This window comes from Giraffa tippelskirchi, chromosome 3 (genome assembly GCF_054371585.1).
Source record: "Giraffa tippelskirchi isolate mGirTip1 chromosome 3, T2T-mGirTip1v1.2.pri, whole genome shotgun sequence".
Taxonomy (NCBI): Eukaryota; Metazoa; Chordata; class Mammalia; order Artiodactyla; family Giraffidae; genus Giraffa; species Giraffa tippelskirchi.
In genome coordinates, this window is record NC_137277.1 from 147980276 (window position 1) to 148007142 (window position 26867).

At 37.6% G+C, this 26867-nt stretch overlaps 2 protein-coding genes and 1 long non-coding RNA gene across 8 annotated transcripts; 1 reads left to right on the forward strand and 2 right to left on the reverse strand.

Moving 5' to 3' along the window:
• Positions 1-314: 314 nt before the first annotated feature.
• Positions 315-7701, reverse strand: CLK1 (CDC like kinase 1). Of its 3 annotated transcripts, none has more exons than XM_081581849.1 (13): positions 7571-7686; positions 6436-6599; positions 5925-6153; positions 4825-4915; positions 4359-4425; positions 3169-3285; positions 2912-3078; positions 2323-2417; positions 2101-2230; positions 1480-1562; positions 1006-1085; positions 809-899; positions 315-689 (listed from the first exon to the last, which is right to left on the reverse strand). In XM_081581849.1, the coding sequence occupies exons 2-13, from the start codon at positions 6597-6599 to the stop codon at positions 546-548; spliced, it is 1458 nt and encodes a 485-aa protein (XP_081437975.1). In that variant the 5' UTR covers positions 7571-7686; the 3' UTR covers positions 315-545. The 3 variants fall into 3 exon arrangements, with proteins under 3 accessions (XP_081437975.1, XP_081437974.1, XP_081437976.1); XM_081581848.1 differs by lacking the exon at positions 7571-7686 and adding an exon at positions 7078-7124; XM_081581850.1 differs by lacking the exon at positions 4825-4915 and having other exon boundaries at positions 7571-7701.
• LOC145542634 (uncharacterized) lies at positions 7194-19489 on the forward strand. Its single transcript, XR_014079989.1, has 5 exons — positions 7194-8220; positions 9419-9577; positions 13491-13636; positions 16854-17040; positions 18121-19489. It is a non-coding gene; the product is annotated as an uncharacterized LOC145542634 (long non-coding RNA).
• On the reverse strand, positions 14808-26851 carry PPIL3 (peptidylprolyl isomerase like 3). Of its 4 annotated transcripts, none has more exons than XM_081581858.1 (7): positions 26737-26851; positions 25958-26034; positions 24799-24873; positions 23270-23363; positions 22845-22912; positions 20181-20299; positions 14808-18164 (listed from the first exon to the last, which is right to left on the reverse strand). In XM_081581858.1, the coding sequence occupies exons 2-7, from the start codon at positions 25958-25960 to the stop codon at positions 18038-18040; spliced, it is 486 nt and encodes a 161-aa protein (XP_081437984.1). In that variant the 5' UTR covers positions 25961-26034; positions 26737-26851; the 3' UTR covers positions 14808-18037. The 4 variants fall into 4 exon arrangements, with proteins under 4 accessions (XP_081437984.1, XP_081437986.1, XP_081437983.1 ...); XM_081581860.1 differs by having other exon boundaries at positions 26511-26851; XM_081581857.1 differs by having other exon boundaries at positions 26500-26851.
• Positions 26852-26867: the final 16 nt, after the last annotated feature.

The following is a 26867-nucleotide window of genomic DNA, read 5'->3' on the forward strand; positions in this document are numbered from 1 at the left end:
CATCAATTTTAAAGGGGTTCAGCACCTTAAGCCATTTGCGAATCCCACTGGGAGTGACAAGAAAGCAGCAGTATTAAATTTGGGAATAAAGGGAAAACAGAATGTGTTTGGTTGATCTCTAGTTCTTGGTATTCTATAATTTGGTTTAATTACATTTGGTTCAGAAAAGGAAGGTGTAAGTTCCAATGCTGGCGATCCCTAAAATGCAAACAAAGCCAAACATTTCTAGACTTAATGAAAACTCCAGAAAGAGATATACACCCATTCTCACAGTAACAGAATATGATGCTAAAAATGAACTCTACAGCTTCATATAAATTTCATTAAGTATAAGAAAATTTATTCTGAATAAATCATTTTATACACTTAATTACTGAAAAGGACACTCATTACCTTACTATCTACTTAAAACATCCAAACAAAATAAACATGGCAATACAAAATTGCAAGAAATTTACAAAAGCTGTACAAAATAACTTAATATTTAAAAATGGGACTGATACAGTCCATGTGGTCTCTTGTAAGGGAGCTGTACAATTATAGATTTACATAGCTTTTTTAAGAGGGTAAAAGAAAGGATGCTTTAAGGCTTCTTTAAGAGTGATCCTTTTAGCTGGTTCATACTCCAACATTTTCTGAATAAGGTCAAAGAGAAGCTCATGTTCAGCATCTTGAGAAAGCATAAATTCCTGAAAGGAGAAGAAATACACAGTCAACAGTCTTTTCTACTACCATTTATTATAAGTTTATTTACCCACCATGAAAGAAACTCAAGGTTTTGATCATTTAAGCAAAGACCCAGGCTTACCTTCAGAGGTTTACAACGCCTTGAAACGTATCTGCCAGCAGAACTATGTTCATCCCAGTCTAATCGATCATGATGGAAATATTTACGTTTCCTAAGAATAAATTGATATCCGTTCATGTTTATATAATGTTTACAATGAAAACTTAAAAAACATCTAGCAAAGGTGACTGACTGATGTCACTTTCTCTTAAACATACCTGGTTTTCTGTATCATATGTTTTGGTAAAGGTCCAAGAATCCTTTCCATCATTGCCAAATGTTCCTTACTGTCATGCGTCTAAAATAATAAAGAAAAGTTATTAACTACCTCTACTTGCACATTGTGTTTTGCTCTTATTTAACAGAGCTGCTAAACTTTTAGTCAATGGATAATTACAGGTCACCAAAGAATGTGATATTTAAATCAGGTATACTTATAGCAAGTTATAACTTACAAAAAAAAAGGCCTACAGAGTAAATTCACCATAAATTTCCTAAAGATAATTATTTGTAATATACTTAGAAAAGTTTTAAATAAAATAAATTATGAAGGAAATACAGTGTCAGAATTACACATGAAAAGGAAAAAGCATTACCTAAAAAATGCACGTATATTTTGTGTTAAAGTGTCCATTCATATAAACAGGCAATTTACTTTGGCAAAACTATTGAAACAGATCAATGTCACTTACTGGAAATACTGTAAACCCAAGGTAATATTCAATAAGAATACATCCTATACTCCAGACATCACATGGCTGGGACCATCCTAAAGCTGCAAAGCAAAGCAAACTGTTAATGAAAAAATTCTCAATATTTCTTATTGACTTTGATATTTGAGCTGGAAAGATCCTAAAGGAATCACTTAATCCAAGCTTAAACATAACACAGTAGCATAGTATGTTAACAATCTGGGCTCTGGAGACATCTGGTTTCAAGCCCCAAATCAGGCTTACTTTTTTGGGACAACAGACTTGGGGAAAAAAATTTTCGTTCAAGTCCCCATTTATTAGCTTGTAAAATGGGAGCAATCTACACCATGCAAACATTAAGTGTATGGAATATAACAGGCATTAAATGATTATGTTTTAAAATCCCATCATGTATTATAAATGTGAAAACTGAAATCTAGCAAGACTAAGCAATCTCTCAAAGTTTTATGAGTTGACTATTTGGAGTAAGTTTAAAATCCTTAATGTGTTTTATTATACTAACTCCTGAAATGGAAAAAGATAGTCCCACAAACACCTAGAACTGTAAATTTTAAAGTCAGCTTCAAAACATGTCTCAAAGCATAGTTAAGAAATTCTTACCTAATATAACTTCAGGTGCCCTATAATGTCTTGTAGATACCAATGTACTGTGATGTTCATCATCATATGTTGCACTTCCAAAGTCTACAACTTTAATATCTGGATTTATTAAAGTACGTTCATCACGTTTCTGAAAATCATACATGATGGTTAAGAAGGCATATTAAGGAGGCACAAAATAAATTAATTTGAACGTGTGAAGATAAAACATCAAAGACTTACCATTTTGGGATTATATGCCTCTGTGTAGTCAGACTGTACAAATAAGATGTTTTCAGGCTTCAAGTCTGTGTGAGTCAACTTATTACTGTGCAGAACTGAAAACAAAACAGAAAAAGTTCCTGTATTATAAAAACCAAAAATCAAACTCCAAAGCTCTGCAACAAAAATTCTGATTTTCTTATGTCCAAAGAAGTGGTCAACGTTCAATATGCTGCTAGAAATCCATCAGGGACTAAAACCCACTACACTCCTTTCTAAAGTTAGTTCACTGAAAACCAACTATTTAAAAACTGAAGCAGTATATCATGAGATCTGCCATTCCTTAATTTTTAACCCAGTGGTTCTGGATTATCATTTTTGGCAATCAGAAAGGCTAATCAATGTTATAGAGGATAATATGTTATTATACGCTGGACAATATGCTTATTTACTGAATGATACGCAGTAAACTGACCAACAGCTTGTTATCAACTACATCTTTCTCCTACCTACTCTTAAGGTAGGCTACCAAGTTGTGTACATTAGATTTTTTTCAAATATCCAAATTGGTTATTAAAATCAGTCTCATTCTGGAATGTTAAGCACTTACAGTTCACAGACTTGCATATCTGGTATGCCATCTTCCTGATATGATCCAGTCGAAAAGGCAGAAAACCATTTTCCTTAATAAAGTCATATGTACTAAGTCCCAATAGTTCAAATACAATGCAGACATGACCATGATGCTCAAACCACTCCAACATCTGGACACAGCGGCTATAAACATACCAAAAAAACAACTGAGTACAGCCTCTCACAATTCAAATCTACCTGAGGCCATTTCCTAAGTTCTATTTTGATACTTACAATGTACTGCTAGGGTCTGTTGTATTTAAGTGTTCCAGAACTTGTATTTCTGAGCGAGCTGCTTCACAATATCTATCCACATTTTTAACTATTTTTACTGCTACATGTCTACCTCCCCTGTTAAGAAAATTAAGTCCACATTAAAAAAAAAAACAAAGATATGTCCAATTCCACTTTTTAATCACTCTTCAAACTGTCCTACTTCTACTTTGAAGCAGTTGTTTTTTTCAATTTATGGTCTGGCATTCAGTTGTCTAATTACATGTAATTATAGGCATATAGTTATGTCTAATTATATGTCCAACTTCAACTCAGTGTAAACAACCAGAATGACCTTGGGAAATATGGTAGGGTCAATACAAGTTGCATGACAGATTTTTTTCATCAGCCCATCTAACTCACGTGACCTTTTTTTTTGGTCCTTTAACTATGCACCAACAGCTCTAATTTAACAATACTGTGACATTATCACCTCAATTTACATTCCAAATAAGGTACCAATCACTGGCTAATATCTCAAATCTTCATTTGGACCAGGTTGCCAAAAAAGTTGGGAAATAGTGGCAGTAAAATAAAAGAGTACTAGTTCTTAAAATCTTACCAACCAATAGTTGGAAGCCTCCCCTAATAATTCATTTAGAAAAACTTTGTCACCCCTAAGGAGAAAGAAATTCAAACACGAGACAAAAGAAATTTCCTACCCTATCTTATTTCAATCAGTTGTTTGAAGGGCATGGATTAACTTATGTATGACACCAATCTAGAAAGAGTTTTTAGCTCTAGCTTTTGTGACCAGTATCAGATATGTCACTTTCTAAAAATACAGGTTCCTGAAGACTGGTTCAATGTCTGGGGTAAGGAAGTCTCCAGACTCCTAACATGAAACCAAAGCTAAAAACTGATCTAGAATAAAAAACACAGAACTGTGCCCAGTGGGACAAGAGAATACGTTCTGACATAATAAAATCTTTTCTCAGCTTGCAGAAGCAGCTTACACGCACTATTAACAGCTACTGCTTAAACACAAAGGGCTAGTAACTTTACCAAGCATTTCCTGTATCTAAGATAAAAACCTAAGCTAAAAAGGTATAATGACAATAACTGATTCATGATCAGATCATATCCTAAAACTAAATGTATTTTCTGTACTATTCACCTTCCTAAGTCCAATTTCAGACCAGGAAACTTACGCTTTATGATCAATGCACTCCACAACTTTCCCAAAAGCTCCTTCACCTAAAGTATCAACAATTTCATCTAAAAGAGAGAAATAAAACTCAGTTATACCAAGAAGTAAAAACAATTTACTTACAGTAAAGGCTATCAAATGCAGATTATTCTAGTTGATGCTACAAATTTCCTTATCACTAGATAGTTTATTGGTCAACACTGCCAAAAAAACATACATAACTATTTTTAGGTCTAATTTCATTCTTAAGCTACTTTCATTAACTTTGATTTACTGTTCTGGAAGTTCTGTATAACATTAAATTTCTAAAGAAAGCAAAAACACAATCCCCCCCACCAAAGAAATGGAAAAAAACAAAACAAACAAAAACAGAGAAAGAAAAAAAGATTTCCAAATCCCTGAAATCTTAATCTATAAATAGATTATGTTATCTGAAAAGTTAATAAGTGTTGAAAAATATTCTATACATCTTGCACTTAGTACGTCTCCACTCTGACAGATCAGGTGACCCTCCTCATCATCCTCTACACTCCTGGTTCTTTTCCTTCGGTGACTCTTCTGGAAACGTCAAGTGCGCGGCACCAAGATCATCCAGCCAATCAATATACCCGAGTGAATTCAGGGCAGAATACGAAATTCATTCAGCGGGGAGATATTCAGGCATTCAGATACACGCCAGGCCACAAACGGTTGGCAGGAGCAATTTCAAATTCAGTCCCCAGAAATTCACAGGGCACATAGTTTATGTTAACAGGAGAAAAACATGGCAAGGAACAGATTTTCAGATAAGATACTCAAAGTGGCAAGGTAACAAAACATAATACAATTGTTTTTCTTTAAAAAAAAAAAAAAATGCTTAGTTGTAGCATTCACTGAAACATAACTTTTAAGTTTCTAGTGTCCTAATTTAATGTTGCAAAATTGTAGAATGTAATTATTTACTTGTCAAAAGTAGACTGTGGCCAAATTATAATTTCCTAGCTAATCTAAGAAAACAAATACCAAAACAGTAAATAAAATAAAAATTCTAATGCTGGAGAGAAAAAAAATTGGCATACAAGAATAACACTACAGTATTTAAAACGTCATCTGAGTTTGAGGTCCAAATTAACACATTACCAACCCATAATGTTCAAATCTGTTTTTTAGTGGTAAAAGGATTAGCCAATTAGCCAGAACAAAGGCAAGGCATAATCCTCAATCATACAAATATAAAAATCCTACTTGTAGGTAAGACTTTCATTTATCAAAGCAAATCAAATTTCTTAAAGTACCATAAAAATATTGTCAGAATATCTTGTAATCCCTGCTATAAACTAACCGACATTATCTCCACTATTTCAATGGAATGACAATTAGTTGCCAATGATTAATAAAATCTGTTACCATATAATTAAACATCTACTGTATTTCAGGAATTTCCTATCCAATGCACAAAGAATCCTGCAAGTTAAAACTGAGATGACTTCATCTTAAATAGAACTTTCTTAAATGATCAAACACAAATTCAAGTCTTCCTGTTCCACATGGGAAATAAAATTTTCAAAAAATTTAAAAGCGCTCATACCCCATGTGAACGATGATATGAAGTGCTGTCGTGAATTCTGTGTTTGCTTTTATAACTACTTCTTCCACTTCTACCAGAGGACTTGCTACTATGGTTCTGATATCTGCTTTCATAATCTCTATGTCGATGTCCAGGTTCACATCCTTGACTGTAGTCATTTCTGTATTCATCAATGTAGCGTCGACTATGATAATCTTTCTCATTTAAGGATCTGCTTTCCAGGTAATAGCTAGAAAAAGAATTTTTTTCAACGTTTTTATGTTAATATCAAATATCCTCAAATTTTCAGTAAATCTCTTAAAATAGTACTCATTAAAAATTTTTTCCCCACCAAAAAACAGACTCCCAATTTTACAACCATCGCTGAAAACAGCAATGCATCAGTTATTTTAAGTCAATTCTAGTTTTAATAATAAAAATGTATTCCCCATCAGTTTTACTGAAATAAAAGTGACATGTTAATATTGTAATGAAAGTATTCTTCTACTGAGATACTAAGAACCCTCCTTACCTATCAGATGTTTTAGAGTAATTGTATCTGCAGCGCTTGTTCTCCCGTGCACTGCTATGCGATCTCTTCTTTCTTTTATGACTGCCGCTGCTGCTCCTCCATTTTCCATAATCCCAATCTTTCTCATCCCAATCAGGACAGTAACTTCTTTTTGAGTGTCTCATCTACATAAAAGACAAGTTTTCCCGATTAAGTTGTATCCCACATGTAAACATTTTAATAAAACTCGTCCTCTAAAATTCATTCGAGTTGTGACGTTTTAATTGTTCTTTTAAATCAAAGTTCAAAAGTCATTATTACCCAACTATGGGGGAAATCCTTTCCTGCCAAAACTACAAATTCCTAACAATTTGAAAAACACGTTATACAGAAACGACTTTTCATCAACTACCGTTCATATCAATACTAATACCCGGGCTCCACCTCGACTCTATACAAACACAAGCGTCGAAATCAAGACGCTCCAACTGTTCCGAGAAGGGGCGGCGGAAACACTCAACGCCTAAAAGGCTCGATCAACCGATTTCTCACACGCTCCTTCAACTACACCATGTTATTCCTGTTTCCTCGAGTTCCTAAACCTAACTTTTACTTTCACCACTGAGGGCAAAGACACTCGCATTTTCCCTCGAGTCGCCTTACATCGGGTCAATGTGTTCTTTGTTAAGAGCATAGTTTCTCAGATGAGCGTGACTCAGGCACATTCCAGAACCCAAGTCATCGCCAACCTCCCCCCACCCCCACCCCGCCGCCATCTTAGAGCCCATCCGAGGCCTGCCGTCGCAGACAACATGGCGGCCGCGGGCGCCAGGGCTCGGCCCTCCCCGCTGCCTCTGGCGAAGACAAACGTTCGAGAATCTCTGCCCGCCTAGCGAACTCTTATCACTCCCCTCCACTAGTGTCTGGGGCGTCGCGGATCACACAGAAATTCGCAGTGACGGCCTCGACAAAGCTTGGGAGACGAACGGATCATCTTCCTGCAGCTGGGGGAGGGGAGCGGGAGGCGGAGAAAAAAAAGGATCACCGCACCAGAGACAGCGGGCGGCCAACAAGCTCGGGGCGGGGGCGCTTCACGGGCGTTCTCGAGGGACAAAAGGAGGCCCCGACATCTAGCCCGCTTCTCCCTGCGTCTTACCGTCCTGGCCAACGCGTCCAAGCCTAAGGAGGCAATGCTTGCAACACGACCACGAGAAAACACCGCTGGCTGCGACAAGCTCCTACGGCAGTGTGGAGCTAACAACCGCAGTGTCTGGACTCTTGGAAAACAAGATGACTAGGCAAGCGCGTCTCCGCCTCCGGGTGGGGCAGGGCGGGGCGTGGCGTGCTCGCGTGTAGGGCTGAGCTGGTGAGCCTTATGCGCAGGCGCTGGGTGGGGAGCTCAGAGACAATAGGTGGACCGAGGCAAGGCTTTGTTGGCGGCCATTTTGGCCTCGCTCTCAGTTCTCTGAGGAAACATTGTGTTCGATAGAAAAGACTCGTTCATCCTCACTGAAAATTGTGTTCGTGAACACTAGAAATGAAGAAAAGTGGGGGAAGCGGGTACAAAGTAGCGTGTGTCCTGATTGCAACCGCTTAAACTGAAAGATTACACCATCTGCATCAAGTAGCCCCAAATTAGGAATTGTCTGTATTTGGGCTTTTGTTCTGAGACATTTTTAAAACTAGGTAAATGTTACGTGACTGAGACCCACGCTCACTGAGGTTAGATTGTAAAGATTTTTACCGAGGTTTTAAAAATCGAAATGTGAGAGCAAGAGCCTGGAGATAGGAAGTGGGACTCCGCAGGTAAGCAACATTTCCGCGTTAAGTGAAGCCTTTAAGGTGTAAAGGTCAAGTAAATTGAAAGGGGAAAATGGAAGGTTATTAGAAGAAGACCAAATTATCGGAAAACAACTTCTGAATAACAGAAATCAACGTGCAATTTGAGAGAACAAAGTAACTGCCCATCCTGATCCCCGCCCCTCCTCCAACTTGAAAAAAAACGTCGCGATACTCCTTCTAAACTTAGTGAAACACATAAAATCATCACGCATGAAGATGGAGCATACTTGTGTTTTTTTGCACAGGAGAGCAACGTAGATAAGCTGCCCATTACAGATGCAGTACTGTAGGGTAAAATGATGAAGAGGAATACTCAGGAATTCCCAAAATTCCTATGGTGGTTTGCATTTCTTAAGCCGCTTCTCTAAAAATGCTTTAGAATCACTAATATCTAGATTTTTATATGGGATCAGGATCACTAAATATAAGGTTAGTGTTTCACTTGTGAGGGAGCAATTTCTCACAGTAACTTGTGAAATTTGCTATTAGGTATATGTTTCTCAGCATATTTAAATGTTAACCAAAACATAGGGAATCCCAGTCTTTGAAGTCTAATAGTTAATCACATTGTGTTAGCACTGAGCATAGGTTCTCACTTAATCCTAAATATGAGCATTAACCATATTATGCTAACACAGGTCAAAGTTGTAGCGAATGACTGTGCAGAGAGCAAGTTAATGTGTTTAATTTCCTTAGGAGACTTCCTCACTGTAAAATTGCTGGGTAAAAGGTGAATAAATCTTGCACTTGTTTTCCAAAATGATTTTAATTTAACAAAGCCTATATCTAACCAATTAGTGATTTTGGATATACCCAAAGTTTCATTAATTAGCTATTTTAGTGTTAATGCATGTTATGGGCTGTTTGAAGGGCTGTGTCTCCACCCCCACACATATTCATAGTTTTAAGTCCTAGCTCCCACTATTTCAGAATGTGACTATAGTGTCAACTGGAAAAATTGCAGTGTGAGAGTTGTGTTGTTGTTCAGGTGCTAGTTTGTGTCTGACTCTTTGTGACCCCCGTGAGCTGCAGCACACCAGGCTTCTCTGTCCATCACTGTCTCCCTGAGTTTGCTCAAACTTATGTCCATTGAATCAGTGATGCCATACAACCGTATCATTCTCTGTCACCCCCTTCTCCTCCTGCCGTCAATCTTTCCCAGCATCAGGGTCTTTTCCAGTGAGTCAGCTCTCCACATCTGGTGGCCAAAGTATTGGAGCTTCAGCATCAGGTGACCAGTGGCTCCTGGGTGGCTGATTGGCTCCACAGCCGACAGTGACTCCTGAGCAGCGGATCAGCCCCAGGGCGGTCAAAGGCAGCGGTGAGTCCGAGGTGCCCTCCACTCCTGGACGTCATCCAACATCACCTCTAGCCTTCCCCAGACCCCCTTCCCAGCCACTCCAGTAGGGCCTTTGTCTTGACTCCTGGCTGCACGTTGACCGACACTTAACAACCAGTTAAGGTTTAAACAAGCTCAGCAGACACCAACAGTGGGACAGCCAGGGCACTAGGCATGTCATCCAGCTGTGTTGAGTGGCTGAAGGTCATGTCTGCTAGTTAGGACTGGACAAAATATGGTCCACTGGAGAATGGAATGGCAAACCACTTCAGTATTCTTGCCTTGAGAGTCTCATGAGTGGTATGAAAAGGCAAAAAGAGTCGTGAGTTAAGTTTTATTTGAGGCAAAATACCCAGAGACAGCCTCTCCAGTAGCTCTTAGGAACTGCTCCCAAGAGGTAGGGAGAGAAGTCAGTATTACATCTAGTTTTACTGAAAGGGGACAGTGTCAGAAAGCACATATCTTAGCAGAAAGTTGCTGCTAGTGACAGAGAGGCAGATGTTTCCATTAATGATTTTAGTGCTTTTCTAGCTGGTAGGCTGCAGTCCATGGGGTCGCTAAGAGTCAGACACGACTGAGCAACTTCACTTTCACTTTTCACTTTCATGCATTGGAGAAGGAAATGGCAACCCACTCCAGTGTTCTTGCCTGGAGAATCCCAGGGACGGGGGATCCTGGTGGGCTGCCGTCTATGGGGTTGCACAGAGTCAGACACGACTGAAGTGACTTAGCAGATATGAAAAGATGCAAGAAATTGAACTCAAAAACTATTTTCCTGAAAATACCTATCTGAAGATCTGTTCTGTTAGTTTCTCCCAAAGCAAACTCCTTTCAAGGTGTGTCAAAGGTCAGCGACTGCAGTGGCTAGTGACTTCATTCTTATACTGTAGAACCAAATGGCAAGCAACCTTTTTCCGTTGGCAGTAAATAGTGTCTTTACAGAGATAATTAGGATTAAATGAGGTCATTAGGGAGAGGCCTAATTCAATTTAGCTAGTGTCTTTCTAAAAAGAGACTAGGAAACACATCCCAAGGAATGATGAGGTTAAGACAGGAGATGGTCATCTACAAGCCAAGGAGAATGGCCTCAAGAGTGAACAATCCTGCCCACACCTTGACCTCCCAACTTCTAGTCTCTAGAACTGTAAGAAAATTTTCTGTTGATTAAGCCACCCAGTCTCTGATACAGAGCTTTGTTTTGGCCATTCTTAGTACATAACATTAAGAAATGTTATTTTGGTGGATACTGAACTTGTAACTTTGGTTTCTAATTAGTGAGGTTGAACATTTTCTCTTTTCTCTTGTGACTTGCCCATTCATACCTATTGCTTTTTTGAATGTACAGCTCTCTTTTGTCCTATTTGCATTCAGTTAAACGCATTTCATCTTTGCCTTTATCAAGTTTGTAAACTGAGAAATTCCTTTCCTTTAGGTTTTTCTTGTGTATTCTTTAAAAAGGCAACTCTTTTACCTGTCTGGAATTTTGGTATATCATGTGATTTCTTTTGCTTTTCTTTTTTCCATGTCATTTACCAGTTATCCTAACACAACTTATAGAATAACTCTTCTCTTTTTTAAAAAAAAATGATTTTGGATCTTGCTTTTTAAAAAATTTTTAATATTTATTTATTTTATTTTTGGCAGTGTTGGGTCTTCGTTGCTTGTGTGGGCTTTCTTGAGTTGCAGTACGTGGGCTTCTCATTGCAGTGGCTTCTCTTGTTGCAGAGCATGGGCTCTAAGGTGCATGGGTTTAGTGCTCTTAGGTGTGTGGGATCTTCCCAGATCAGGGATTGAACCTGTGTTGCCTGCAGTAACAGGCAGATTCTTTACCACTGAGCCACCAGTGAAGCCCCTGGATTTAAAGCAGTAAAGCCACTGCTTTAAATAAACTATGTATTCACTGTTAGTTTCCCAACCAGGTATTGAACCTTGCTCCCTGCGTTGAAAGCATGGAGTCTTAACCACTGAACCACCAGGGAATTCCTACACTCTATTGCTAAGTCACTTCAGTCGTGTCCGACTCTGTGTGACCCCAGAGACGGCAGCCCACCAGGCTCCGCCATTCCTGGGATTCTCCAGGCAAGAACGCTGGAGTGGGTTGCCATTTCCTTCTCCAATGCATCAAAGTGAGAAGTGGAAGTGAAATCGCTCAGTCATGTCTGACTCTGTGCGACCCCATGGACTGCAGCCTACTGGGCTCCTCCATCCATGGGATTTTCCAGGCAAGAGTACTGGAGTGGGTTGCCATTGCCTTCTATTATTCTAGCCTTATTCCTCACATCATAACATTTTTAATATTTGCTGCTATATAAAAATTGGGATTAATTCCTTTTCATTATATTTAAAATTTTTTCTTTTATCATTTTCCTTATAAATTTATTTTAAAATTATTATATGGAGTTCCTATCACTTACTGAACCACAGTTGGTACAAATTGAATTGAAAAAATGCATCAGTTTTCTTTTCAACCCATTAGTGAAATAGTAACTAATCTATCCACTTTACTAAATTGATTAAAAGTTGAGTTCTGTGTATTAAAATTTATCTATTTACTTGTCTGTTAGCTTCACAGACTGAGCTCCCATAGAGTAGGCAGTGTCATATGCAACTTTGTCTCCAAACCTGGAAGAAGCTTAATAAATTACTAGTTTTAGTAATTAAACATATCTTCAGAAATACCCAACATAGAGAGTATAAATGTGTTACTAAATGGATCTGGAAATTTCCAAGTTCAGCCAAGGTATAAATTTTAACTACTCAATTTGCCATTAACCAAAACAAAAGATCTGCAAGCCTTCTACTCAAAAGAGAACTCCGAACCAAAATCTAACAGGACTGAGGAATTTGCCGGGAGCCAGCCCACGAGATCCCACCCATGACAGAGTCATGGGAAAAAGGAATGATTGAGCACGGCTTCTCAGGCCTCAGGGATTCTCGGAAGGCTGCCTCAGTGCTCACCTTAAAGATATCTGTCTTTCTGATGTTTACTATAATAAACCTCTTCTTATTTTCTATGACTTAGGCAAAAGGCCTTCCCTGATTCCCTTCTAAAATAGATCATTCTGAAAACTCAATCAACAAGGCCCCTGAACGGTAGCACCCTAAATAAAATTATCTGGGATATAGAGTATGCTGATCTAAATTCCTTTTGCTAACATATTGGTTTGTGTAATAAATGTACCTGTGCCTTTGGAGCTAATGTGCATAACTGCTCCTTAATAATAAAACAGCATTGAGGGCTTCCGCACAGAAAGCCCCTATGGGCACAAAACCCTTCGCAGGAAAAAAGGCTTGTTAGGAAATATAAAAAATATTGCTTTATGAAACTGTTACTTAGTCTATATTTACTCACTATGTTTTTACTCTTAACGTATTTAGCCTATATAATGAAAGCATAATAGTTAAAAATTTATATAAATAAAAGTTTAGCTTTAATACAAATAATAAGACAATTGTTGATTTAACTGATGATTCTTACTTAGAGCTGACCTTCAGCTTGCTGTTCTATGACTTTATGGGACCACGTTCTTTTCTGTTAAGCTCAAGGCGTAGAGTAAATTACCGAAAACAGGTTTTACCTTGAAACTTTCTATTGATGAATTCTTTCCTGCTGTACCCTGTACAAAAGTGTTATGATTGATCAACCTTTATCAATAGAGAGTCACAAGGTGTTAGCAGGCCACCAGGCCAGAAGATGATGTAAACAAAATGAGGCTTTTTTGTAACTAAAGACATGCAAACGGCTTCGATGAGGGTCAAAGCTGCTGGCCCATTGAGCTAACTTGATAGGCCCATTAAGATATACCCATTAAGCTAAATTGGTATGCCCACTAAGCTGAATTGGTATGACTCTATACTTTACATTTGTTTCTATGTACCACAAAAAATATAAAAGCTGTCTTAAAAATAATAAAGTTGGAAGACACTTGGAAACGCCAAGACTCGCTGTGTCTTCTCATTCGCATCGCCGACGCCGTCCATCCTGAGGGAACCCCTGGACCTGCTGAAGCTGGACTCCGGCAGGAATTCTAATGAATTCAGGTACATTTCCACAGCAGATAAGGTTTCAGGCCTAGTTTGTTTATACTATCCCTTGGACTCATCCTACTCCCTCTGGTGTGAAACCATGATTATCTGGCAACTTCTGATAGTCTGGGTCAAGGGTTGGCAAACTGTTTCTGAAAGGGCCAGATAGTAAATATTCTAGGCTTGCAGGATATTTGGTCTCTGTCACAGCCAATCAACTCTGCTGCTGTAGAACAAACAGCCAGACTCCCTGCATAAACATAGGAATGGCAGAGTTCTAAGAAAACGTTACTTGCAAAAACAGGTGCCCAGCCCGAGGGCTGCAGTTTGCCAACCTCTAGTCTAGACGGGGAATCATATTAATTTCATTTTAAAGAGAATTTGGGTTATCAGCAATATTCTAGTCTTAGTAGTTTACGGGCTTCCCTGGTGGCTCAGACAGTAAAGAGTCTGCCTGCAATGTAGAAGACCCAGGTTTGATCCCTGGGTTGGAAAGATCCCTTGGAGAAGGGAAAGGTTACCCTACCCACTCCAGTATTCTTGCCTAGACAGTTCTATGGACAGAGAAGCCTGGTAGGCTATAATCCATGGGGTCACTAAGAGTTGGACACGACTGAGCAACTAACACTTTGATTTTCAATACATGGGACAGATATCAGTCACCCAACTGCTAATGTGATCAGTGAACCAATCAACTCAGTGTGAATGGACAGAAATCAATGTTCTGAGTTTTGATCCTCACTACCTACAAGAGGCCCATGGGGGCAGTCAATATACTTCCTTATCTATGAGATCCTTATGGGTACAGTTGAGCAGACCTAAGAATGAGTTTGAAGAACACAAAAGTCACCATATTGGCAACACTAAAAAAAAAAAAAAAATGGCACAGTTTGGAATAAAAATTGAGGGAATGTCATTCAGTACAAAAACATCCTGACAATCAGTAAAATACTCTTAAGGGTGGTGACAAAATTCAATGATATGTTTGGAGAAGAAAGATACCAAGGGTGAATGGATGTAGAGACTGTCATACAGAGTAAAGTAAGTCAGAAAGAGGAAAACAAATACTGTATTTTAACACTTACATGTGGGACAGTGAGTAACAGCAGAGACCTGATTTTCCCAATCACATGCTTGTTTGAGGGGTTATGTTCTTAATCAGGAGGACAAAAAAAAGTCTGATCTACTAAAGACTTACTTTTCTTTATTCTATCAAATATCAACAAAGATGTTCACATTAGGTTTACTCTTGACAGATGAACTCTATGTGATGTAACAGGGTAAAGAAAAAAAGAAATCAATAAAATATTTTAAATACTAGGTTTATGGAAAGATCATCACTTATGATTGTGATTGACAACTTATATTCCAGGATAACTAGACTGACTGAAATCAAATCACTGTCTAAACACCTTACAAAATTCTATCACAGAGTCAGAAGAATTCAAAGACTATTTCATCATTACATATAAACAAAAACAAATAAAGCTGCAGAAACATGCCCAAAGACATTTTCTCATTGGATGAACACTGTGAGGTCTTATTGGTCATAGGTTAACTATTTGGTGTATTTTATATTTTGAAATTGCCAGAACATTCCCGTGGGAAACAACGTAGCCATTATTTTTGTGGTTTAAAGAGAAAAAAGATATCAAGTATAAGAAGTGGCAAACCAAACTCTGACCCAAAAAAGGCCTTAATACTAAGTCTAGAAACTAATGATTAAATTAAAAGGGTGAAACAAAACCTGAGGGCATTGATGGAACTGGCCACTCAGTTTATTGGAAGGTATGGGAGACATCAATAGTAACAGGAGGATAACTGCAAGCTAACTCCCAAACTGCACTTAAGAAAGAATCAAAACATTAATTAGATCAGCCATCTGCAGAAATACCCAGAAAGAAATGTTCTGTATCATTCTTAGGACTACCTAAAGTCTAATCCAGGTGATCTAGACAGTGAATAGGACATAGTTCTTGATCATATCAATGGTATAGTCTGATAAATGACCTGATTAAGTGAGAACCCTGATATGGTTAAGAACGCAGCCTCATCCCACTGCTGGGCATACACACCGAGGAAACCAGAATTGAAAGAGACCCATGTACCCCAATGTTCATCGCAGCACTGTTTACAATAGCCGGGACATGGAAGCAACCTAGATGTCCATCAGCAGACGAATGGATAAGGAAGCTGTGGTACATATACACGATGGAATATTACTCAGCCATTAAAAAAAATACATTTGAATCGGTTCTACTGAGATGGATGAAACTGGAGCCCATTATACAGAGTGAAGTAAGCCAGAAAGAAAAACACCAATACAGTATACTAATGCATATATATGGAATTTGAAAGATGGTAACGATAACCCTATATGCGAGACAGAATAAGAGACACAGATGCATAGAACAATCTTATGGACTTTGAGGGAGAAGGTGAGGGTGGGACGTTCTGGGAGAGTAGCACTGAAACATGTATATTGTCATATGTGAAACAGAACACCATTCCATGTTCGATGCATGAGACAAATGCTCAGGGCCGGGGCAATGGGATGACCCAGAGGGATGGGATGGGGAGGGAGGGGGGAGGGGGTCCAGGAAGGGGAACACATGTAAACCCATGGCTGATTCATGTCAATGTATGGCAAAAACTATTACAATATTGTAAAGTAATTAGCCCCCAACTAAAATAAATAATTTAAAAAAGAACGCAGCCTCCATTTACTGGCTACAGAACACTTACTCCTCCACCCCAGAAGCCTTACACACATTGTGTCATTTAATCCTAACAAGAGTCATATGGAAGATTATTTATGAGAAAATTAAAGCTTGATGTTAACTTGCCTAAAATTAATAGTAGGAGGCAGAGCTGTGATTCAGACCCAGACCAGGACTCTACAACTAATTGTATTTTCCAAATGGATCATCTGTAAAACTCTTACCTTGCATTTACATATTATTGCACTTTTAAAAGGATACACTTTAAAAAGATGTTCCATGGGCAAATCAGGGAATTCTGAGTGTTCACTGTACTCCAGGACTTCTCTGGGCCTTGACTATAAATTTAAAGACCAGGGGAAATACCTAATGGATTGACTGACCTCTCTAGGCCATCTCTTTATTTATCCTTCCTCTAACTGTACAAAGTAAATAGTTAATAGAAATATTTCTAGGATGTGGAGTACATTAAGGCTGTATATTGTCACCCTGCTTATTTAACTTATATGCAGAGTACATCATGAGAAATGCTGGGCTGGAAGAAACACAAGCTGGAATCAAGATTGCTGGGAGAAATATCAATAACCTCAGATACACAGATGACACCACCCTTATGGCAGAAAGGGAAGAACTAAAGAGCCTCTTGATGAAAGTGAAAGAGGAGTGAAAAAGTTGGTTTAAAACTCAACATTCAGAAAAGTAAGATCATGGCATCTGGTCCCATCACTTCATGGCAAATAGATGGGGAAACAGTGGAAATAGTGACAAACTTTATTTTGGGGGGCTCCAAAATTACTGCAGATGGTGACTGCAGCCATGAAATTACAAGACACTTGCTCCTTGGAAGAAAAGCTATGACCAACCTAGACAGCTTATTAAAAAGCAGAGACATTACTTTGCCAACAAAGGTTTGTCTAGTCAAGGTTATGGTTTTTCCAGTAGTCATGTATGGATGTGACAGTTGGACTATACAGAAAGCTAAGCGCCGAAGAATTGCCGCTTTTGAATTGTGGTGTTGGAGAAGACTCTTAAGAGTCCCTTGGACAGTAAGGAGATCCAACCAGTCTGCCCTACAGGAAATCAGTCCTGAATATTCTTTGGAAGGACTGATGCTGAAGCTAAAACCCCTTCGGCCACCTGATGTGAAGACTTGACTCATTTGAAAAGACCCTGATGCTGGGAAAGATTGAAGGCGGGAGGAGAAGGGACAACAGAGGATGAGATAGTTGGATGGCATCACCAACTCAATGGACATGAGTTTGAGTACACTCTAGGAGTTGATGATGGACAGGGAGGCCTGGTGTGCTGCAGTCCATGGGGTCATAAAGAGTCAGACATGACTGAGCAACTGAATTGAACTGAACAGGATGTAGACTAGATATGGTAGGAGTATGTAATTAGGGTGCTCAAAAATGCCTGGATTTGACATTTCAGCATTTAAAAATGAATGTTTATATGAAAATACAAAGTCAAACACAGGGTTGTTTTTTTGAATTAAAGAAATGCATTAGATAATAGTCACAGAATATGCTCTAAAAATAGGACTAAACACTGTTTGGCCCCCCTTAGTACCAGCAATTTGTAGAAGATCTTAGTTGTAAACAAGCTGCAATCTTTGACATAATTAAAACTGAGTAAACCATAATAGGTGTGTTCCTTGAATAGTTTGCCAAGTATTTGTCCAGGTCTATTATAGCTACTGAGCAAATGGGTTGGCATGAATAGTTATATCCTTAATGTGTACATCATTAAGAGGTCGATATGTCTTCTCATTTACAGGTAACTTCTCCAGTTCATCTAGAGTCTCCAGACCATCTATTACCCTGAAAGAGAAACAATATAATGTTTGAAAATTTCCTACGATTGAAACATAATATCCAAATATGTACAACAATTACAGTCTCCCTAAGAGAAAACAACCAAGTCATACAGTGTTTTTTGAGTTCCCCTGTTGAGTATACAATAAAATATTGCTTTGATTTTCTGCCATAAGTAGGGCCCAAAATTCAGAAACAAAAATTTATGTTTATGCCTTTAGACAAAAGTAGCAATGGGCAGGAATATTCCCATCAAAGTATCTTCAATGATGTATTCTGCCTCATTCACATGGATTAGCTACAAATGGGGCCAATACAACCAGTCAGAAGGTTTTCTTTGCTATAGGAAAAGCCTGGAGAAAGTATGTAAGGATGACAGTTATTATGAGTGCTGCCCTACACTGAAGGTTCTGAAGTGGGTAGCTTCTTTGTACTTTAGTGTTTAAACGTGGTGTTTTTATTTTTTGCTTCTAAACAACAAAAAGAAATATTGAAGAGAAGATTGACAGCTAAGCCCACTTCCAGCAAGCCCACTTCATGTTTCTATCAGAAAAAAAAATACAGCTGTTTTTCTAATATATTCTAGAAACTTAGTCTACTAAGACAAAGTGGCTTTTTAGATTATACCTCCTAGTGCAATTTGAGTCAATTCCTAAGACTTAGAGTAGGTACTTTAAAAATAAGAGAGATTCTCATTTTATTTTACATTTCCACTAAAATGTTATTATAGCCAAAGCCTTCTGATTTTATGCCCAAAGGTAGGCAGTTAAGGTCTTTAAATTGTAAGTTTTAAAGGTTTTCCCACCTTCTGGGTCAGTAAGAGAAAAAGAGGGTGCAGGAAAAAGATCCCAGGCAAAAAAGGGCATGTAGAGTTGAAGTAAGGAAGTATTTGGGAATGGGTACTTTTGAGAACCAGCAAAAGCTATGAGCCATTTTCTCAGAAAAATGTGTGTGCGTATACAGAAAACAGTTTCAAGGAGTTACTAGACTGAAGGTTAAGAATACTTGCTCTAAATGCTAGTGTTTTTTAACCAATTCAGTAAGATAAGTCCTACTAATTACTAATCAATAATTCTGAATGGTGGGTTAGGGAGAAAATAAAGGGAGTCTAAAGATTATCCATGTACACACAAAAACTACTAAAGGCTATAATATTCCTTTTCAGCAATTATTAATCTATAAATTAGATATGCATATGGAATGAAAAAGGAAAGTTGTAGACTCTTGTATTTTTAATTAAACTAGCTTGGCCTCCAAACTATTAAATAAAACAAACTCTGTAACTGTGCCTTGGCTTACTGAACAAAGTAAATAATTCGTTGACAAACTGACCTCCTGTTGATTTATAAAAGCAATTCCCAGGGATAGTGCATCTAATGGATTTTCTTGCAGAGACTGCTAAAAGTCTCAAGATTCCGTTCCCCTTTCTTATTTATAGAGGCCTGATTTTATTGATATGGCAATATATCTAGCTGAAAAACATTTCCTACCCTCTCTTGTAAGTAAGGCCTGGGTCTTCCAGGAAAGTTCTTTAAAAAGGGACTGATTCAGCTGGCAAGCACCTTTTGCCTTTCCTCCTTCTTTCTGCTTGGAACACAAATGTTCTGACTGGAGCTTTGCTGTTCAAATTATAACCATGAGGTGAATTTCAGAATGAAAGCTAATGATGGCTGAGAAAAAAGAAAGGCACTTGGGACATCAGTGACATACTAGAACCACCATCCCAGTTCATCTTGTTTAAGCAACTGTTTTTCAGATGTGTTGATACAAAATGCTATTCTGAATGAAAAAAATACATACTGCTAACTTGCATAAGATCCTGAAAAAAGTGCTGGTGCTTCTTTACAAAATAACTGAGGGTGAGAGAGGTTGTAAATTACCCAAGGTCACATGGCTATTAAGTGGTGGGTGTAAATTTCAGGTACATTTAGCTCTCATACTGCTCTTTGAATACTAGTTACACCATGATCACAGCCACTCATATGCATCCTTTGCAATGAAATTCCAAACCAGAATACTCACTTGCCAAATACTGTGTATTTCATGTCCAGATGTGGCTGCTTCCCATAGGTGATGAAAAACTGAGATCCATTGGTATTTGGGCCATTATTAGCCATAGATACAACACCTCTAACATTGTGCTGAAAAGGACAGACCAAAGTATTAATTGTTTTTACATAAGCATTCCAAATATAGGACTGAAACAAGACATGCACTCTTCACCTTCCCAATATTTAAGAGATCAAGAAAACATGTAATCTGTTTCCATCAGGGCTAGTCCAAATGTTCAGTTTCTGTATTATCTGTATGTCTGGAAACTTGTATGTAAATTGTTTATATACCAAATCACATTCCTCAATTTTATCTTTGGAGAAGTAGAGCCACAAACACTTTTGGCAACACCAATGTATAATAGAAATAATCCTTACATTTATATTAAGGAACAGTGTGCTGGCATGAAACCATCAGGCAGACAATAAAACCAAAATCCCCATAATCTCTTCACATATACACTGGACTCTGGCTAGTTTCTTTATCTGTAAAACAAGGGAGGTTGGACTAGTTCAGGGGTTTATTCATAATTTAAATTCTCACAAGGGTTAGCAGATAATAAGTTGATAATTGGGCAGAATGTAAACATTAGGGAATGGTGGAATCTGGCAAAAGGAATAGTGTATCTCTTGCCTCATGACATTTACAATTTTTTTAAACCAATGGCCATAGAGAATGAATCTGTGGGTCTTCCACCTATGGGCAGTCAGTTCATAAACCTAGGACTGGATGATCTAAGGAAGGCCTTGTCTAATATTCATTACACTGTTATACAAGGGAATGTGTACAGGAGTTAAAAGGACTTTACCAATAAAGACTGAAGACAGAACTGTCTTCCAGGGAGATGCCCAAATATAAAATACACTAAAAGTAACTCCAATGATTACTCTGTCTGTAGCTATTCATCAGCAGACACTAATGAGACAAACCACAGAGATGCAACTACATAGATGCTAATGCTTTACTGTCTCCCTAAAAGGTGACTACCAATCAAATGTATTTGATGCATCATAAGAATATATGTACCACTTACAGTATAATAAAATAAGCAACCATTAACCTGTTTCCAAGCTTTAAGAATTAAAATTTACCAAATTGTTGCATATGTCTATATGCTCCTCTAAGCTATTACTTTAGCCTCTCGAAGTGGTAACTAGTATTCTAATATCTTTATAAATGCCTGAACAATATATTGTTTCCTTTTGCTGGTTTCTGAGTTCTATAAAATAGTTCATACTATTTTTAGTCTTCTAGAAAATGATTTCTGCACTTAATGCTTCTAAGATTCATACATGTATTATACATATTTCTTTCACTGTATAATATTTTACTACTGAATATAGTACAATTTGTCCAAAGATTGATGGACATTGTTTTTCTATTTTTGTTAATACAAGTAGTACTCTAGGAACACACTTGTACATTTTCATTCTCTATGTTTCCTAGTGCACATGTACACGAATTTCTCTAGGGTAAACGTGTGGGAATGGAATTTATGGGTTAGAGTAAGTGACTATTCATGCATCCTCAATTCTGGTATGTTAGAAAATACTTCTTAACGTTGTTTGTGTAGGAGTCACCAGGGAACCTTAAAATATAGTAACGGTCCTAATCAGTTCTACTGTTTTTCCTCTAGATTTAGGGAGCTAAGGTCCTACTCTTTTTTTTTAAATTTAAAACTTCTACAGGTCAATCTGTCACCAGCAAAGTCTGAAAATCACTGGTATAGGATGACAGATCAGTACCATGGAAACAGTCATTAATTAATGCCTAAAAAACTGTTTAACTGACTTTTTAAACAATTTATCACCTTCTAACTCCAACTTTGTAATAGTATTTATTTATGATAGAAAAGCAAAAATATAAATTATTCCTAGTCACCGTCCAGAGATAAACACTGAAATGAATATTTTTAGAAGTTTTGCTGAGTACATTTTACTGTAACTGCAAAACAATATACTAAATTACATATTCAGACTGAAAGACCACACAATAAATTGTTAACTGATGTCATCTCTGGGGAATGGAACTTTTTTTTTTAATTAATATGTACTAGTTTTTTAACTTTTAGAAAAAAAATTCTTTAGAAAGTTTGAAAAAATATGAAGGAAATATAAATATCTAATTTTTCTATGCTGAAGATTTATTTATATGCACTTCTCTGAGACCTAGCTGAGATCTACCACAGACATTACGTGAAGTTAATACAGAAATATTTGAATATCTAAGAGAAGATGATAAAAAGCTGGTGATTGATAATAGGCAATATTGCAACCAGGAGGTCTGAGAGTCTCTCCTCCCCACCCTCAAAAAAGGCCAATGATTCATGTCATTCAACATGAATTTTATAGTGAGACATGAAGCCCCACAGGTACATTACTGATTAAACATTTCAGATTGGACCCAAAGATGAGCTCACTTAATGTCAAGATTCATGTGATGGTGAGATTCCGCTATATATTAGGCTAGAACTGACATTTATATTTCCTCTCTGACATCACTTATCAAGCGTGAAAAGCTAAAAAAAAAGTATATTTACTAATTATTTTAACCTGCATCATTACAACATATGTATCAGTTTCCAAGTGGTAAACACAGCATGAAAAAATAGATTCTGAAGTATTTTGGATATACCTTAAGATATTCACTATATTCGTCTTCAAACTTCTTGCCCCAGATACTGTTACCTCCCCTTCCAGTACCTATATTACAAGACAAACAAATAAAGTATCTAATTAAAGGTGAAAAGGGTTTATTTTCTAAATGTAAGGGCTAGTTTATATAGCGTAACCCTTTACATACAAATAAAATCTGGTATGTCCTTTCTTACTTCCCCAAAATGAACTTTAAAGAACATAAAAATAAACTATCTCTACAAAACCCCCAAACCCTCATCAATATTGTTCATATTTTAGGGCTTGGTGCTAGTAGCTTCTGCGTAAAAATTTCTTGCTAAGATAAGTTATAAAAACCCCACATGCTTTTATTTTTCTATTCATTATCTAGTCTCTTCTTTACACCATATATTCAATTTCCTACATATTACTGGAATCACTTACCTGTCGGATCTCCCGTTTGAACCATGAAACCCTTGATATTTCTATGAAATATACAGCCATTGTAGTAATTACTGGCACAAAGAGCCAAGAAATTCTGAAGAGAGTAAAAATAATGATTGAGAACGTAGCAGAACATATTTTAGATAACGAATGAATTGTATTTACTGAAAATACTGCAACAACCTATTTAAACAATGTCTTTCAGGCATTAGGCATTACTTTGGATAAAGTCACCGACTAAAACTCTCCAATAGCTTCCTTCTGTTTCCGAAAGAAAATGCAAAATCCTCAGTGGAGCCTAGCAAGCCCTGCATGACCTAGCCTACTTCTGCATCTCATGATAATCACTCCTTCTCTGCTACTTACTGTGTTAACCCCATCAGCCTTCTGAAAGTTTATTAAAAAAACACAGGCTTTCACACCTTGAGGCCCTTGTACCTATTTTTATACCCGGAACGTTCTTTTTGTAAGTCCTTCCAGAGAGATGCCTTCATTACTTTTCACACTCAGTTCTTCTTGGCTAACCTTGCCCTCACCTTCTTTTAAATAGATCTTTCCCATTATTCTCCATCTCAACCCTTTATTTCCTTCAAGGCATTATTTCCCTCTAGAATTACTTTTTTTTCTAGAATGAATTTTCCCCCTGCCTATCAGGTAAATATTAGCTCCGTATGAGCAAGGAATGTCTCTTGTCCATCACTGAAGTTCCAGGTGCTAGCAAGATAGCTTCTCATAAGCAAAATTGCTGAATGAATGAATATATATATAGCTGACTCTCTTTTTTTCCCTTCTTGTATTTTTTTTTGGCCATGCCACGCTGCTTATGGGATATTAGTTCACCAACCAGAGACTGAACCTAGGCCACAGGAGTGAAAGCACCAAGTCCTAACCACTGGACCACCAGGGAACTCCCTTTTTCCTTCTATCCTTGTTATTTAAACAAATGAAATAATATATGGAACAGTTCCCCTATATTTCTTGAGAAAAAAGAGCCAAAAGAAAAAGACACCAGCCCCATGATAGTAAGAGAAAAATTATCTACCCTTTCTTTAATTCACTTTTAACATCAGAAAAAGAAGTGTAGGACTTCCCTGGTGGTCCAGTGGTTAAGAATCTGCCTGTCAATGTTGGGGACATAGGTTCAATCCTTGGTCTGGGAAGATTCTACATGCCGAGGGGCAACTAAGCCTGTGTGCCACAACTACTGAGCCTGTCTGCCAAGGGCCCATGCTCTACAAGAGAAACCACCACAAAGAGAAGCTGGTGCACTGCAACTAGAGAGCAGCCCTTGCTCCCTGCAACTAGAGAAGCCCTGCATGCAGCATCGAAGACCCAGCACAGCTAAAAATAAGAAAACGAAGTATAAATTAGATCAGAAATTATGATTGATGGTTTTTCTTCACAATGGTTTTATAGAAAAGTTTTCTATTTTGCGGGGGACGGAATGTCATTTAAGTTAAGTGACTCAATTTCAAAATGGTTACCCTATTGAGTTAACTCATCTTTTATGCATACATTATGGTACTCACTTCACAGGTTTTGGGTGTCCTTTCACAGAAGACTTCTATTTTAATATCACCTACATCTGTATGCAATGTCACTGACTAAAAAGGAGAGAAAATGTGAGAAAAATGAGATTTCTTCAGGTGGTTTTGTGCACTTTATCATTTCCCTAACTAGGTATTAAAGATGACTATCTGAATAAAAGCAGAAAGAAACACCATTTCAGAGACGATCTATCCACACAGTAGCTGAGAGATAAGTTACAGTTCTTCAAAATTATTTCAGCAGTAGAAAAAAAAAAAAAATTCCAGAGGAGAAATGTAAATGTTTAGGTAAAATGGTATCTATGCTAAAAATTTGGGAGCAAATACTATAATAGAAATAATTATCTTATTTGAATTTTTCATCAATAAAAACAATTTTTATGTTAGTAAGACTGACTTACATAAGCAATTCACTAAGTCATTAATGTTTATTGAAAAATAGTAAGAAAAAGACTTTCACATAGTTTTTTTTTTTTTTTTACTATTTCCCTTATGTAATTGTGAGAGTTGAAAAACAATTTCTTTCTCCACTAAAGACAACAGACATAAAAAGCATCTGTGTTTTTAGATTCTAAATGTGCAGAGGTAACCAAGAGTACTCTTTCTTTCTTGCCTTTTTGCTTAATCTATTCATTGGTAGTCAAAATACTCCTTTTTTTACCCCATTCCAGAGAGGCTAGAAAGCTTCTGAGACTTCTTTTTTAATTTTTCTTTTTACAATATTATCTAGCAGTCAGAGTATGACTAAGTTGAAGAAAGAGGGCAGGAATGTGTGTGTGTGTGTTGGTGGGGCACATTGCTTTCTTTCTATTTCCGGCTCCAGTTGTCCACCTTAGATCAAGAGCAAAAGGATCCAATGAAAATGATCACACCTGACTATGTTCTTCTGCAAAACCCCCTTTCCATCTGTCTCTCTCGTATCAATCTTTTTCCATACAAAGGTAAATTCTGTGTTAAGTGAAAAACATAATTTAATTTTGCCTTTGCTAGTTTTGTTTAGAATCATTTTACACTATATAGTTCTTCAGCTTATTATTTGTTTTGTCATTGAAATTTCCATGCAGTTTTAATTCCCTTGATTGAGTTTCTAAAAAAAATTACTTATTACGAAAGACATTCATAAGAATTCCATAAAATTTACCATTTTTTTCCTTGATGGTTTCAGGAAGCACTGTTACTTTCTCTCAGAGTTTATTGAGAGAAGTTCGAAAACAGCCTCTATTTACAAAAGAAATGAGAATTAAATTCATTTCCCTCTCTTAACTCACACAAGCTCAGCTTTATAGCATATTTAAAACAAAAAGTGTCAACAAGTACCCATTCTACCCAAGTAATAAAAATTCGGTTATGGAAACCATCAGGTGAAACTAATCGACTCCAGACCCTCAAACTCCTACTTTCCCCGCTCACTTCTCAAGCGCCTGTTCCCCTCGCCTGGAACATGTACACTCAGACATCTGTACGGCTAGTTTCCTCACCTCCAAATCTCTGCTCAAAAGTCTGGTTAATCCTGCCATAACGATTTCCTTTTCTCACCGCACTTACCACTAGTATACTATATGCTTTACTAATCGTCACCCTCCCCGCACAGAATAAATACTCACTGTAAGCAGTCCAAGAACTAAAACACACAGCGCTCTGCAAGCACCTGAGTTAAGCTAATGAAACAATAAGTGACGTTACCCCATATTTACTTAAGCACTTCGATTAGCACAGTTGTTAAAACAGCAATGATGCAATCGTAGGTGCCCCCACGGGTCTGTAGATTCGAAATCCCACCGGAAGTCGAGCAAGAGACCCATTAAAGAGAACGCCCCTCGCCTGTTCGCGTCCTCCCTTCCCCCCTCCCTATCTGTAACCCAAACGAGAAGAACTAGGGAGAGAATGTATGATTTATTCCCCACCAGAAACACTTCTGACCTTGACAGGGGGCTCTTTCAATAATTACACTAGGACAAGAAGCGTTAATTCTGGGCAACCTCTAGAACTGCCTCGGGCTTAGACAAAATAGAAAGGACCCCTTCCGCCCGGCTCCGGCGTCCCGCCCACTT